General features: G+C 35.8%; 2 protein-coding genes and 1 pseudogene across 2 annotated transcripts; 1 reads left to right on the top strand and 2 right to left on the bottom strand.

Annotated features, from left to right (window-relative positions):
• Positions 1-107: 107 nt before the first annotated feature.
• On the bottom strand, positions 108-1,616 carry LOC112029140 (kinesin-like protein KIN-7I). The gene is made up of 3 exons (XM_065776198.1): positions 1,607-1,616; positions 331-1,469; positions 108-250 (listed from the first exon to the last, which is right to left on the bottom strand). The coding sequence occupies exons 1-3, from the start codon at positions 1,614-1,616 to the stop codon at positions 194-196; spliced, it is 1,206 nt and encodes a 401-aa protein (XP_065632270.1). The 3' UTR covers positions 108-193.
• A 2,316-nt stretch (positions 1,617-3,932) lies between these two features.
• LOC112028937 (uncharacterized) lies at positions 3,933-8,690 on the bottom strand. The gene is made up of 4 exons (XM_065776211.1): positions 8,016-8,690; positions 7,480-7,917; positions 4,599-5,201; positions 3,933-4,314 (listed from the first exon to the last, which is right to left on the bottom strand). Exons 1-4 carry the CDS (start codon positions 8,457-8,459, stop codon positions 4,183-4,185), a joined length of 1,617 nt encoding a protein of 538 aa, XP_065632283.1. The 5' UTR covers positions 8,460-8,690; the 3' UTR covers positions 3,933-4,182.
• Positions 8,641-16,447, top strand: LOC112029151 (polyamine oxidase 1-like; annotated as a pseudogene).
• Positions 16,448-16,707: the final 260 nt, after the last annotated feature.

Raw genomic sequence — 16,707 nt, 5'->3', positions numbered from 1 at the left:
AGGAAAGAAAGAAAAACTGAGAATCAAAATCATTTGTTAGAGCGCGTGGGGCCGCACTTGTTGACTTTGGGGGCAAAATTTACTGTGCGTGTACTGTTCACGCAATATTTAATATTAAAAGTGGGTCCAACAACACTATTCACACATTTAAAAATTATTTTGCTATAGTGTTTTCAGCAACAATCAATTTTTATCAACTTTCAGCAACAATAAGTGCTATCCAAACGGACCCAATATAATAATTGTCAACCTACAAGAGATGACTTGCATGAGAACCAAAAGAATTGAGAGAGAGAGAGAGAGAGAGAGAGAGAGATTTTGTTTTCTCACCATTTCATCATATCGTTTCTTGGACTGACGTCTGGCTGCTTCACTCGATTCTGTAGCAAAACTGAGAATGCTTCTAGTATCCTCTGAATCGGACTTGTCACTGTATTGAGATTCAGTCAAATCACTCTTAAAAGAACTTTGGGAACTTATTCTAGACAATTTTCCAACACTGGAACTAAACTTTGATGCAGCAATCTTTTGTTGATTGTCTTCTGGTCTTTCATGGAAGACCTTTGGAAGCAAAACAGGTAGTGAGTTCTCATTCCGTTCTGCCTTCTTGAAGTTATAAGATGGCATGGGTGAGAGACTTGGCTTGCAACTTCTGCTTCTAGTTAATTTCAAGCTTCCAGATTTAGTCATAAATGCTTCAGATGAACTTGGAGATTGCTCTGAAGGACAGAAACTGATAAGACAGCTGATGGCCTTTTGCATGCTCTGAATTTTTTGCTTCAGATCATCGTAAGTGCAATCTACATTGGCATTACTCAACTCTTTAGCTTCCTTTTCTAAGGATGATAATGCACGTTCATTCATAACCTTCTTATATTGCTTATATGGAGACAATATTGCATCTTCATTCATAGCCTTCTTAGGTCCCTTCTGTGGGGATGTTATAGCATCTTCACTCATAGCCTCCTTAACTCCCTCCTGTGGAGATGTTACAGCGTCTTCTTTCATTACCTCTTGCAAGGGTAATTGTCCAGCTATTTCTTTAGGACCATGTAAGGAAGGAGTGGCTTCTATTTTTTCGTCCATTTGTGATTCCTCCACTTCAATGCATCTCACTTCTTTGCAGCTATCTTCAGATTCTGCGTCAGCCCTTTGAGCAATCTCCTCCCAAACCTTATATGGAACAGGGCCAACAAACTTAGGAGTACTATCCAGCAGGAAGTTGTCTTCAGGAATCTGTTGGTAATTCTGGCTGGAATTAAGCGTGTTAGTCTCGTCAAAATCTCTAGGCATATTGCGTGTTCCGGGACTTAAATTGAGATGAGGAGGATTGCCTAGCTTCAATGATTCTAATACAGAATAATCATGAATTCTTAGAATTCTATCTTCTCCATCTGATTGCTGTCTATTCTCGACCTGAGACTGAGCAAGATCAAGTTGCTGTTTCAATTCGTTAACCTCTTGTCCATCTGCATAAAAAGGCAATGTGAGCCACACTTGAACACATGTGAGCAAAATTTGTGTAAGAGGAAAATAATATTATTTTATATAGACTATGTTCCAACTTAAACAGCTAACACAACCCTCCTTTTCAAATTCCAAGCACCAAACGCCATTCTACAACAACTTTGGCAAACTCAACTAGTTTTTAGTTCTAAATCAATTAAAAGTTCAACCAATCTAAAAATATATACATTTCCCTGAAGAAGTTTTTTAAAATCAAGATGCATCTGAATAAAGGAGCTTCTTAATGGGTCTTTCGCCTCATCCAAGATATGGGGCAGGAAGTGAACAAATTACAAGGTGATTGATATCAATTCCTATGTTTAATCTCCTAGTGGTGAAGAATTCTTGTCCTGCATAATAACCTAGCTCTTCCAAATATTACAAACACATTTCCTTTCATGGATGTTCCATAATATCTGTTTTTTGTTAGGATAAGACTCAAAAAAAATTATGTGCAAATGGATGTCCAGTATTTGTCCCTTGTCATCAAATTTGATGTACCTTCTTAATTCTTTGATACAATTGTTAGGATTATATTTAGAATATTATTTTTGATTAGTAGGTGAATAGCAATTAATCTTCCTTAAAATATATGCCTTTTCTAAGTAGACAAGTTTACTTGATCTTACAATAATAAAGTAATTGCTCTAAACCCAAAAAAAGAAAAAGGTAAAGCAGACTGTAACTGTTACTGATTTTTCAAACAATCTTTTATGTTTTCTCTAAGTTGTCTCGGAAAGAGCCAAGGGGGCCAAACTATGTATACATGACCAAAGAAATAAAAAAATATTTCAAAAAAAGAAAAAGAAAGAAATTACAGAGTGAAAAAGCTCAAGGTAACAGAAAATGTCATTGTTTAACCTTTGTTTTGTCTGCTTGCCAAATAGCAAGGTTATTTGTAGAAGCTGAGTGGTAGACATTCATCTCATACCTTTTCAATCAGAAGATCTTTCTCCTTCAGTAAGGCAGAAAAAAAAAAAAAAAAAAAAAAAAAAAAAAAAAAGGAGAAAACACAGAAGTGAAAACGTGCCGTGACTAACCGAGCTATCCAAACGCAGGCATTGTTGGGTAAAACTTAGGTACAGTATTATACCTAAAGAATTGTACCTAAGTTTTGTCTTGTATCATTTATTTGGAGTGCCTCATATCATCCTTTAGACATCACTTGAACCTCATCATTTTAGTCAACAACTAGTAAACATATAATAAAGAAATTATCGGTTATGATATCCATTTCAGCATTTACTATACATTGTGCTCAAGTTTTAATAATTCCTGTATGTTATTTACAAGACTGCAGGGAGATTGATTTTTACATTTTGGCAATAGCACAAGTAATCTCATTTATATCCTGGTGCTATGATACATAAAACTATTATGGATGCATGTTTTTATGAAAAATTTTGTTTGTATAAGGCCAATAGTGCAACATTATTCTATTGCCTATTGAATCATTAATGATAAACTGTCAGTTCTTTTCGAGATGGGAGGGCTTTTGTTATAAATCTTTATCATTAGAGGGCACATGATGCCTTTAAAATTTAGGTCATTACCACAGAATGGGTTTCACATGAGAGAGGGGCCTTAAGTCTTAACAATTCGACTTATGCTACTTTTCCATTATATAACTTCTTTGATAAAAACAATGTGATTCACCATATTGTTTACTCAAATAATTTTATAAGCCATACTTAAGACGAATTAGGTGGTCCCTTGCCCTTGGAGACAAAGAAAACTTGTAAGAGCAGCTGAGACAAAGAGAAAAGGGTGTGTGCGCATGCTAGTGGGCAAGGATCGATGCTCCCCAGTAGTTTAGAATGAGCAATTTTTTTGAGGCTTCTTGCTGGTTGCAACTTGAGTTAATCAATGCAATTGTACAAGTGGGGACAAAGTGAGACCTAAGGCATCTCTTTGTTTTATATTTGTAATCTCTGGATTAAGTGGGCTAAATGTCTAGCTGGCAATGACACTACACTTATTATACCTATTATAACTATTAAAAGGAGAAAAAGGTTCGAATCCCCTGTTTCCACTATTATAACTATTAGATTATCAAAAAGAAGAGTAAAACTCAGTGCTAAAAGGGCTTCCTCTCAATTGCTATTGGTGTATAGATGACAAAAATGCTCCGTCCTACGCATGTTATCTTCCCTTGCTTGAAGAGGTAATGATGTGAGGGTGGATTCCTCTCAAGTCTCAACTACTATCGGTGTAGAGATGACAAATAGCCTTGCCTCACTTTACTCACCAATGGTAACAAGGCTCTTTGTGAAAAAATTGAATCAGTAGATTTTTGGGCAATTTATTAAAAGCCTCAAAAACTGAATCAGCAAATCAGCAAAACAAGTCATCCAAGGCCAGAAAAGTAAAACAATGGAGCAATGAAAATGGTCATCAAAGTTTGAAATATTGAATCAGCATAGGGGTTGAGCCAGCCATCAAAAATCTAAAAATTGCATTAGCATAGGCTTCGAGCAAGTCAAAGTCCCAAGAAGTAAGAATTGAACTAACAGCACATGGGCTCAAGGCTTGAATCATGTTTTTCTCTAAGTGTAATGGGACCGATAATATAAAGCAATCACAATAAGATGCAGCAATTCCTTATGTTATTATCTATTTCTCTTTTCCTTAGGTGATGCAGCAATTCCATTTACTCAATAGTTCAACAATTACCACTCACATAAGATGTATGGAAGATGGGCAAGCAACAGCGGCAACTTTCTGAGCACGCTGTGCTTCGCTCCTATAAAGCTCCTTCATTTCTTTTTTCACACGCCTTGCTTCACAGCGTTCCTCCTTTACAGCAGCCTGCAAGCAGAAAAATCCAACGCCATTATAGTAGAAAGAGTAGAAATTAGAATATACCATCAAAACAATGTAAACCCAGACATGATTTCTTAAAGCAACAGATGCTTGAATAGACAAAGTACTGACTGCAACTTATTTCCTTCTAAAACATGTTTTGTGATGGCAGTTTGCAGACAGGCAAAGGACCGAAATTTATTATATCAGCCAATATTGATAGATAATTCAATGTTTGAGGCACTGTTTATTCAAGAAATCACATAAGATGAAACAAGCAGCAAGGATACCTTCCGTTCTTTCTTCTCCTCCTTTGATTCCTGACCATTAGGTTTCCTCTTCTGCTGCTCCACTTTGTTGCTACCCACATCCTTCACTTTTTCTGCAGCAGGTTTTCTACTAGGAGGAAGAAAATCCACCGGAAGCTTCTGTTTTCCTTGAAGGGATATTACATGACTTGTGGCACCCCTGGCATTGGATACAGTTTCAGCCAACTTCTTTTTCCTAGTTATTGGAGCCCCAATCTTAACAGGGTGGTTATCACAATTTGTATACGTGGAAACTATGGTTTCACAATCCCACATTTCTGATTCATTACTACTTTCTTGTTCAAGAATCATATCTTTGTCTTCATTTTCACTTTCGTTTTCATACTTCTCCGCATATTCCACAATGCAATGAATCACATCAGCAGCAGTCTCTAATAGCTCTTTACTTTTTGGTCCCTCAGTATCACGCAATAAATCTGCAGGAGCCCTATATTTGCCATCAAGCTCCAAGTCATCAATCAAATTGTCACCTAGAGTATGTTTGAGCTTCTCTGCTAGGAACTCATCTTCTTCAGCTACATAAACATAATCATCATCATCAGTACCATATTCTTTCCGTTCAAGCTGGAAAAGATAAAACACTGTGAGAAAAAGAAATCTAATAGGACAAGAGAAAGTCCATCAAACAAAGGAAGATAGTGATTCCACCATATAATTTAAGCTAAAAGGATAAAAAGTTTATTTTTGATAAGTAAAGAGGATACAAAGTTTTCCTTTTATTTACAATAAATATCTGTGGTAAATGCCTCAAGGCTTACCAAAATTCCCTGATACTTTTGGTACGTGATCAAGGTAGACAATGGATACAAATTACCCAGTAATAGCAAATTACTTTGCAGACATGTAGACTAAGGGGAAAGGAAAAATCAAAACTGTTCATGAAAAGAAAAATTCAGGTAGTTGGAACACATTTATGATATAACATAAATGAGCTAGTGATATGATAATGCTTCAAATACCCCAGGAGGAAAATTAACTGGGTGATCAAGGTAGACAATGGATACAAAATACCCAGCAATTGAAAATTCCTTTGCAGCCATGTAGAATAACAGAATAAGGGGGGAAATCAAAACTCTTCATGAAAAGAAAAATTACAGGTCGTTGGTGATGCAGCCACCCTCTATCCTTAGGACTGACAAGCAGCCAGCCAACCTTTCTGGCCTCTTAGGACTGCCAGCAGCCCCTTATTTTGACTTCTCATATCTGCCATGTACCCCTCCTCTACCATTAGGACTGACAAGCAGCCAGCCAACCTTTCTGACCTCTTAGGACTGCCAGCAGCCCCTTATTTTGACTTCTCATATCTGCTATGTATCCTCATTAATTACAGCTTTGACTTATGTAACTATTAGCTACTTTATGTCCTAATAGTTAAAGATTATAAATTTGCTAGCTATGTAAGAGTAAAATCAGTTTTTGATGTGAATATAATTCAGTTTCAGACCTGGACAGAAACTTGTTTCTCCAGTTTCTCTGTAATTCCAGCTTTAATTCTTAATTTTAATGCAATTCTAGTTCAAGTTCTCAATCAATTGATCTTGATTTCCATCAGTTGGAACCCATGTATGAAATAACATAAATGAGCTAGTGATATGATAAAGCTTCAAATCCCCTAGGAAGCAAATTATCTGCACGGATGTCATCTAACTCACATAATAATCAAGGTGTAAACACACTTAAAGGGAGTGCATGATTTCTAACACCAACGAATTGGGCTCAGCTCCCAAACTATATGTGAACTGCCTCAAATGACTCAGCATCAGCTCATCCACCTTCCTCAACTCCTCTCAACACACACACAGACAAACTGTTATATATCTATCTAAGATGACCTGCAAATATGCTTGTCAATTTTTTTAGCACCTTCTTCCTTATAGATTAAAGCTAAACCTTAAACGGAATTTTTTTTTTTTTTGTTTAATCGATTGCTTCTTTTCTTGTTTTCTATTGAAGAACTATTAGGCACAAGACGTTAATATTTGAAATTATGCAATGAATTAGCACACACCCAAAAGACTTTGAACGTACAATATGACTAGTTGTAGTCCCATCAATATTATCAGCAAAGTCACATAATGTATGCGCACCACCTCAGACAATCAGAATCAGGAATCACTATGTTATTAAATGCTTTACAATCTAAGGCTAAAGAAAATTTAAACTTTCAAGTTGTTGATGAGAAGAATTATGTAGAAAAGCCAAAAAGAAGTTCCAAACATAGATTTATAACAATGTGCTTACAGAGAAATTTAGAAAACAAACAATTTTATAAATCAGAGGAAAGAATAGGAATTAAAACAACATAGCACATTGGAATGCGTCCAGAAATAAAGTGATCCAACTGGCATTTAGTGAATTGAGCCTAGAAACTATCTTTTAGGGTTGGGAAACTTAAATAGTTAATTTTGATACTGTTTTTTTCCTGGGGCTACATGGAAGGGCTTCTTAATTGTACCATGTGATACATAAAGTCCATTATCAGAGAAGACGTCACAACTGGAATGCCATTGGGTCGAGCAATGGATCAAATAATCAGAGCGGTTTGTGATATGTGTTATGCTATCTTATTGTACCATCTTCTTCAGTTTTTCCTTTTATTCAATATACATATTGGACCATCTTGTTTTAGTATGTCATATGTACTGTGCGCACTACTATTTATCTCTTCTTTGGCAAACTTAGTTTTAGACTTAGCTTACACTGATCATGCATCCTCAAGTCTAATATAACAAATGAGAAATTCAACATTTTAACACGACCCAAATATGCAATCATCTAGAAAAATAAAGAACAAAACAAGAAAAAGTAAAAATTACAATGAAAAACAGGAAAAGAAACTCACTAGATCAAATTGCTCATCCAAAAGACGAGGGGCCCGGGGCTTGTCGCCAACAATTTCATCTCCTTCTTTCACCAGCTGATTTCCAACTCCATTCTGAAACACAAGGCTATCCACAACTTCTTGTTGGCCCGAAGCACCGGCTTTATCAACCTCATTTTCGGGTTTTTCCTCAACTATATTCAATCTGTTATCCACCTCTTCATCCTCATCCTCTTCTTCTTCTTCCGCAAGGTTTGCCCGAACAACAAAATCCTCTTCCAAGTCCTCATCATCGGAAGCAAACCGCGACAAATCACTATCATCAAGCAATGCAGCAACTTCAGGATCAACAGCTTTCTGAAGCCTCACACCGACGGTCTTAGACGCAACACTGAAAATCGATTTTTCATTGGAATCAGCATCCCCTTCAGAAATCCGTACTCTCGAAGAGTCATATGCCTAAACAAAACAACAACACACATTCACATCAAGCTTATTCCAAAAAAAATTTCTCAGCATCCAAACATAGTAGAAAGAAAAACAAAACCTAATCCGACCTTGACGTCACGAGGAAGCTCCTCAAGCTTCGCCTTCGGATTCTGATAATACGCGGAGCCACCACCAGTGTTCTTAATCTCCCGCAAGTGCTTCAGATAATTGTAACCGTCATCCGGAAACCCTAGCTCCAAAATCTCCTTCCTCACGTTCTCCAGCAACGGTTTCCTCGACGGCCCCGCCGCCGGAGTCCCGAAAACCCGATCATCGGCCTCGTTATCATTGTTATCCTCCGGCGCATCCGCGAATATCGAATCGGAATCACCTTCGCCTTCGTCTTCGTACTCGCCGGAGCCGGCGAAGATGGAGACAGGGTTATTGTCGATGCGGACGAAGACTCGGTCATTACCAGGTGGGTCGTCGTAAATGGGATCGGACGAGTCGCGGGCGATTAATTGGAACGTTGCGGATTTCTTTTTGTCGATGAATTTCTTTTTCCTGCCCATTTTTTTTTTTAAAGTGAAATTTGGTAAATTGAAAGCAGCTGGGTGAGATTGATTGAAGCTGAGAAAAGTTGACAATGATTTGCATAAACCCTAGCTGCTGGTCTGTCTAAAGAGTAAGGATTGAAAAATTTAACATATGTGTATATAGTTTTATGCTTCACAGAGAGAAGAGAACTCAGAGATGGCAGGCGGGAGAGGCAAGGTTGAAGAAGAAAATAACGGCTGCCTGGGTGTGTGTGGGTTAATTTTGAACCTCATATTAATTTTAATATCAGATCCAAAACGACGTCGTTTTATAATTGGATTAAAAAATAAAGACCCAAACGACGTAGTTTCAATTTTGAACCCTAGATTTATTTACTCACACCCCTGCTATCTCTCACGTCAGTCTCCCTCTCCTAGTCCCAAACTCTTCTGCTTTCTGCCCTCGCACCTTGTACACCACAGCTCGATGGCGCCGTTCTGGGAGTTCACCCTCTCCTCTCTATTTGTCACGACATTCTCAGGTTTTCCTAGTGGAGGTTTTGACTTTGGATGCTCCGCCTTGCAATGCTTTGTACCAGGTTTGTGTTTATTTTATTTTCAATGGTTTTGTTTTATATTTTATGGGTTTGGTTTAGTGTTTTCATTTGGATTTTTTGTGATTTGAAATGTGATATTTTTTTAGAGAAAGATTGAGAATTTCTTTGTTTTCTTTTGTTTTTTTTTTTTTTTTTTTAATTAGAATATATAGGTTTTTCAATGATTATGATGTTGTTTTGGGATGCTAATTGCATTGTGTTTAGTTCTTGAGAAAATAGGGAATTAACCGAACTAACCGCGCCGAACCGATATAGTGCACCGCACCTTTTGTAGACTGGTTCTTACCACCCACAAGTGAGGTGCGGTCAAGTATGAGGGAAAACCGCACCTTACAGGTGTGGTGCAAAAATACCCCCAATAACCGGCCGCACGGCACCGTGTACAGGCCTATATACATTATACACTATTGGTCTATCTTCACTGTTTTGTGCCAATTAATCGCAGTTGTTAGGCTCGAGACAGATTAGTTTTTTCCCCAAAGCCCCATGAATGATTGACCTTAACCCTTATAAAAAAGAATGAATCATGACTTCCTGAATTTGCGTACATTATTTCAATATTTTGGTCCAACATAGGTGAATCTTTAGAGATAAGGCCCTTGTCGAGAATGAAGCTTCTACTCAGTTTACTGGCTGTGTAGGCTCTGACCCACAAATTTAAATAGCATTAACTTGAAGGTGTCAGAATTCATGGATAGTATTAAATAAAAGCTCACTCTCTGATGACGCAAGACACAGATTCTCGAGGTGTCCTTGTAATGCAAATATGGGTTGCATGATCCACAGTATTTGCAATCCACAGTTTGCCTATTGGATCCTCTCTGTTTGTTATGACTCATTTGTTAGTTGACTACTGGTACGGTGTACGGTGGTGGGTATTGGCATTTGTATATTGTGAGTGACAACTGGTTTTTTATATAGTATATACTTGTTGAAAAAGAATGAGACCATGACAACAGCTATTGGTGCTCCACAAATAGTTCATTTCACTTAGCCTTATGAATTCTGGTTCTTGATTGGTTAGCATAATATGGTGTAAGATACAATTGGTATTTATATACTGTGGCAGTCAGTTTTATACTATTTCATATTATAGTTTGGTAAAGAATGAGACACTAGTTGGGTTTATTGTGTATTCTTGCTGGAAGAAATGAAACAAGGCTACAAGTAAGCGATTGGTGCTTCACTCTAAAATGAAACAAGGCTGAGAAATAAACATGTTAGACTTTCAATGCTAAAAGAGCTAACAAAAATTCAATATTGTGTAAGTTCTTCCATATGCTGTGAAAATTTTACTGCCAGGGTTAGGGTGCTTACAAATTCATTGCTTTGGGTGTTTAAGTGGCTAACTGATGCACATGATCTGCTATTTACATATATGTGCTTAAACAAATCCGTTGGGACTCTATTTTTATTTATTTATTTTTTTTTTTTTTTATTATTATTATTATAAGTCAAATTTGTTGGGACTCTCTCAGTATATAAATTTTGGTGGTAGTAGGTCATGTATGTTTGTGGTCCCTTGGCCTAAGTTTTGTTGCTGGGAAGTTCCAATTAATATTATAATTGTTGGATTAAATATTAACATAATGAATAAAATAATGAAACAGAGGTGGAAAATGGAGGCCATACAGACGTGTGAAGTGATGGTGTACACAAAGATCTTCTTAAAATTTCCACATAAGTTCTGGCCATGTGGACCTGGAAAAGAGTTCTTCATGTATGCTCACGAGATGAGGGGATACTACACGTTCTGGCAGGTTTGTTTATATATATATATATATTGTTCTTTTCTTCTTTTTCTTTTTTTATCATTTTTATTGTTTCCAGCTAACATTGAAATGTCTTTTTTCCAATGCCGGCTTTTGCTGCATCAGTTAAATGGATTTTGAGTCATTATGTACTGCTAATGTTCTTCTTTGTACGTGAGCTAAGCTTGTTCTGGGAGTTTATGCAAATTCACAATGGTGGACAATTATGTATTGTAGCTATAGTTAAGGGCAGAGAGGAGGGGAGTGGGAGTGGTTTGCTGTGACTTTGAGTGCAATTCACAAAAGAAAAATGAATTAAGGAAGAACCTTAAGATGATATCTTTAATTACTACACTTGATTTTGAGTGCAATTGACAAAAGAAAAAAGAATTAAAGAAGAACCTCAACATGATATCTTCAATTACTACTTTTGATTGTCACCAACACACGTCATTTGTTAGTATAGGATCATAGTTGGCTGCTGCTTTTGGTCAGATGTGAAGACAAATGCATCATATCTTTGATATGCACCCTAAACTATTTCAGCATCAACAAAATTAATAATTGGATTCATATCTTACAATTGGGATTTAGGTGTATCTTATTAAATTTGTCATTATGATATATAGGATATAGAAGTCATGTAGATGTGGGGTACATGCATCTTGATCTAGCATTTTTAACTTCCAGCACCTGCTGTTTTCTTTAATTTTAATATATTAAATTGCATCATTACCAAATCATTAACCTATTGCCACATGATTAATGCATTGATAACAATCAGGCTTTGTTATTGCATCAAAGGTTCACGTAATTCTTGTGATCTGTTATGATTACTATCACTATAAGCCTATGGAAAACTCATTTTCAGATGGATGGAATCATCTCATTCAAGTGTGTCATATGATTGCAGCTAGCTATCATTGTAGCTTTCTTGAGTATATTATTTCAAAATGCAAAATTTGTAACAATAATCAAAGAAGACAGCTTGTTATTGTTTGATATGGAATATAGGTTTAGGTTGAGTTAGTCCCCCTAGTTTGCATCATTTTTAAAGATAATTTTGACTTCTTTCTTAATTAGAATGTTGACCATTCAAAGTATTGTGCGCATTTTTCATAGTCTTGTTGCTAAGGCCTCTATTTATGATTTGATAAGAAATATTAATTATTTTTGAATGATTTTTTCATCTATGATGTTTCCATCTTTCTCTTAGAGCTGGCAATATTAGGTGCCTGATGGGAACCAATTGGAAATCTTAATTTGACTCTTTTCTTTCCGTCTTTTTGAGAGAACTTTGAATTTTTTTTAAGTATAATTAAATTTTCTAGACTAATGCATTTTTAAACAAAATTCTCTGTTTAATTAGGAGAAGATTGAATTATTTAAAGGACTATACGTGGCCTCTTGTGCAGGCATTTCAGGATCTCACATGTCCATCAATTTCAATTTTTTTATGCAGTATAAGTAGATCCTAATTATGTTTATTGTAACCAATAAAGTGTGTTAAAGTTTTTTAAACATAATATCATATACTATTGTTATGGGATTAGATCAGCTATTCATTCTTAATTAATCATTGAATTATCCAACTTTGTTGCTGATCTGTTGCTATGTCATCAGCACATGGAGAATGCATTCCCTGGTTCAAATATCCTGGTTGTAATGTTGACGAATGGGGAATCAAAACGTGTAGAAGCCCAGTCAGATGAAGAAACATTGAAAGAAGCTATGGGGGTGCTTAAGAACATGTTTGGACCCAACATACCTAATGCCACTGATATACTAGTGCCCCGCTGGTATAAAAACAGGTTTCCAATGTGGCAGCTACAGCAACTATCCAATCATCTCTAATAATCAACTTGTTCACAATATTAAGGTACAGTTTCTTACTTACATTCCATAAGTTTTTTTAATAGGTGATGAATTTTCAATTTGCGTATGTTGGGTACTAAGTATGAGTTGAATTTATAAATTATAAATGACCACCCGCTAGAAACCTTAGCTTCTTTGACGTATATATATATTCTTTCCAAGATAAGAAACTATGGATAAGAAACCTTAGCATATAGGAAAGACTCACTATTGTAAGGGGACTCTAGAATTTGCTTCTGCTGCCCAAAATAGTGCATATCTGTTATGTATTTTATTTGCAACTTGAAGAATAGAAAGCAAAACAGAGTGGGAGGAATTATGCAATTCTTGTTTAAAGTCTGAAAATCATGTTAAAAAGTTTGAACTTAACTAAAAAATTTTCATTATGATTTTGTATTGAAATTGTTTTATGCTTTTTTGTTAGGGCCCCAGTGGGACGCATCTTCTTTACCGGTGAACACACAAGTGAACAATTTAGTGGTTATGTCGGATACTTAGCAGGTAAATAGATTATTGTATCTTGTATTTTTGAATTGTAGGTTCCAATTATCAGGATGACTTCTAACATCTTATTCGGGCTACGTTATTCTCTTGATCAACTAACCAGGTATTGACACTAGTAAAGCTTTGTTAGAAGAAATAAGGAAAGAAAGAAAAACTGAGAATCAAAATCATTTGTTAGAACCCTTGTTAGCATTGACTGGGTTGTTAACTTTGACACAAGCAGATGCAGTCTCAAGTCTGCACAAATGTGATATTCCCACTCAATTATATCTTAGGGTCCATTTGGTTCCCGTAAAATATTTTCCGAAAAATATCTATTTTTCGGAAAAGGAAAATATTTTCAAGTGTTTAGCAGTATTATTCAAATTTTCCTAGAAAATGTTTTCATGTGTTTGGTTGCATTTGAAAATGCTATTTTCCTATTACTTTCTCACATTTTCTCAGCATCCAAACAAATTTTATTACAAAAAATTTCAACATCACAACCAATTCAACAACAAATTCTGGCAGCAAATTCCGGCAATCAAAAGCCACAACCACCAAAACATCACCACCACAACAACAACAACAACAATCAAACTTTAAAAAAACAAAACTGAGAGATCGAGGAAGAGAGAGCGATGGGTCTGGGTCGACGACGAGATCTGGGTCGAAGGTCTGGGTCGTCGAAGGTCTGGGTCGAAGGCGATGGGTCGAAGGTCGAAGGTCGAAGGTGATGGGTCGAATGCTTTGGGCTTTGGGTTCGTGGGTCGCCGGCTTTGGTTCGAAAATCGGTGGGTCGTGGGTCGACGGCTCGTGGCAGTGGGTCGCCAGCTCTCTCTTTTCTTCCTCTCTCTCTCTCTCTCTCTCTCTCTCTCTCTCTCCGAAAATCAATTGAAGTGAAAATAGGAACGGAAATGCATTTCCGTTGTCTAAGGGAAAATAGGAAGTGATTTTCCAGAAAATTCTATTTTCCGTAATTGCCAAACACGCGGAAAATGTGGAAAATGATTTCTAGAAATCATTTACCACCGATTCAAACGCAGCCTTAGTCAGAAACTCAATATTCCAAAAGCTATATTGTGACTATATGAACCTATACAAAAATGGCACTTTGTCGATGATGACGATGACGATAAAAATATGACCAATGAGATTGCTGGCCTAATGGATTTGGTTTTGCATTCAGTTCAAGCCCTTGAGTCCATCCATGCTAGAATGAATTGAGATACAAAAAGCAGGTTACGGGGAAGAAATGCAAAAGGTTGCTTGGACTATATGTGTAGCTGCTACATTCATTATCATAATAGAGCCGAGTTTTGGATTCTTGAAGGAATTTTGGTTTGGGCATANGAAGAGGGGGGGGGGGGGGGGGGGGGGGGGGGGAGCGGAATTCATCCATTTTTTATGGCCATAAGGAGGATTTCTTGTAGGGCTTTATCCTTTATGATTGGCCTCCATGTGTATACAATATTTTTTCTTGGTCATCTTGATTTTTATAGGTCTATAAAATATCCAAACCAATAATCATGAGAATGAGGGCCCAAAAGTAATTTAATGGGCCTCAAGGTTGACACTATAAATCCAAATATTTACTTGTAACAAGAGAAAGTTAAAAACTATGTTTAAGAGAGGTTAGGATGTTACATGATTTAATATTTATATCAAAATTCTTGTGTTTAAAAAAGTATAAATCACTAAGAGTTTTATACCTTAATTGAAATCACATGGTGCTTCTAATAAAGACGTCTAGAATTCAAATTCCTTTACCAACTATCAATTTATCTAAAAGAAAATTGAATAAATCAGTATATGTCTTTAGGTGTAAAAATTTTAAAAGAGAGAGTTGAAAGGAAGGGAGGGAATTATACTGCCCATAAACCTCCAATGACCCCCTCTCCCCCCAAACACCAAAAAACAAAAGCATCCAAATGAGTTATGTACCAAATATAATATTAGAAATTATGTCTTAATTTTTGTTGTTCTCAATAAAGAGTTATGTATCAGTACCAAATTAGAAGTTATATCTTAATTTTACTTGAATCAATTGAACTATTTTAAGTATTTATTTAGATAGCATTAATTTAATAGTAAAAATTATTAAATGGAGTATGACTTTAGAGTTCAACAAAATTCCTTCTTACAATATTGCTTCACATGTAGGTACTTTCATAAGTTCATGGCTTGAAATAAGAAGCCTTGAACTATCCATTTCCTCTATTTGTTTTTTTGCTTTAAGAGTGTCCTATTAATTTGAAGCCAAAAAAAAAATGCCCTATTAAAGATGAGGTTTTGGTTACTAAAAGGTTGAAAGACATAGGATTGGATTGTCATTGGTATTTCTAGTTGTCACGTCCTGAATGATTTGGAACACAACAGCGATTTCAAAAAAAAAAAAAAAAAAGCAATTGTTGATTTGATTGGTAGAAGTTAAAATTGAGATGAATTGGAGTCAAAGATTCAATTGATGAATTTAAAATTATAAAGATATTAATTTTCCTCATGATTAAAATAATCACAATAATAATAAATATGAATAATATAAATTAAAGAAGAAATAATTAACTTATGAATGCTCATGGTCTAACTTACAATTGAACATGCTCCAAAATGGAAAACAAATTTAGAGAAAAATGAAATCAGGATTGCAAGTTTTGCTCCTGGAATATTACAAAATTTTGGTATAAGAATTTCCATTAAGCTATTCAAAGATGTGTCCGAGCATCCGATTGCACCACTAGGTGATAGCTATTAACTTCATATCTACTTGACATGTGGCCTAAATGATTGTGAAATGCCAGGACCTGAAATGCAACCATGAGAAAAGTTGCATGTTACATAGGATCAATCATCTAAAAAGTACTTGATGGAGTTGTATCTAATTAATATCTAACTTACTATTATTCGCAACTCTGCAGCAGAAAAACGCAGGCCCTTCTCAGATTGTCAAGTGGCAAATTCACAATCAAAGTCTCAAGCTCTCCTTTCTCTATGATAATTATATTTTGATCACCATCACTGGATTCAGTGCATTTTCAATTATTTGTTCAGATTCAACATTGAGTGTATTTGGTATCTTGGACATCTAATGGGTGTTTCTTCTGCCTGCTGGATAATTGGAATCCTAATAGCCCTGCATTTTAATTGACAGAAACTAAATGAAGTGGTATAGTCCTATGAGTTTGTAAGACTCACAAGCAAATGCTAAACTCCAAAACAAAAATTTGTAATCCTTCATTTATCAATTGTAGATGGGAAAAAGATTGAAGTAATAATGCTTCCATTTTTGCTTTATCCATTGAAAGATATTACATGTTATTTAATCTAAAGTAGCTCAATTGACTTAGTTACTTGGATCATTAAGAACTATCAAATGATGAATTTAAGAGAATATTTTTCTCTACTAATCTGTCATAAGCCACTAACAAACCTTTGCGCAAAATTGATTCTTGACTGACAAGACCAATCTACCAACTCATCCGCTTCAATTTAACCTTCCAATTTTCAATTCCATCAGGTGACCTGATTTAGGATCAAACGATCTTTGCAATATTGCAG

This window comes from Quercus suber, unplaced genomic scaffold (genome assembly GCF_002906115.3).
Source record: "Quercus suber isolate HL8 unplaced genomic scaffold, Cork oak 2.0 scaffold_130, whole genome shotgun sequence".
Taxonomy (NCBI): Eukaryota; Viridiplantae; Streptophyta; class Magnoliopsida; order Fagales; family Fagaceae; genus Quercus; species Quercus suber.
The sequence above is the reverse complement of the archived record's forward strand: the minus strand, read 5'-3'. Positions and strand labels throughout refer to the sequence as shown.

Excerpts from the sequence above, each read along its gene's own strand:
- LOC112028937 (XM_065776211.1), bottom strand. The coding sequence starts at position 8,459 with ATGGGCAGGAAAAAGAAATTCATCGACAAAAAGAAATCCGCAACGTTC. Across the intron at positions 7,918-8,015 it reads AGCTTCCTCGTGACGTCAAG|GCATATGACTCTTCGAGAGT; the intron begins GTCGGATTAGGT and ends TGTTTTGTTTAG. Across the intron at positions 5,202-7,479 it reads TGGATGAGCAATTTGATCTA|CTTGAACGGAAAGAATATGG; the intron begins GTGAGTTTCTTT and ends TATCTTTTCCAG.
- LOC112029140 (XM_065776198.1), bottom strand. Across the intron at positions 251-330 it reads AGAAACGATATGATGAAATG|GTTGACAATTATTATATTGG; the intron begins GTGAGAAAACAA and ends CATCTCTTGTAG.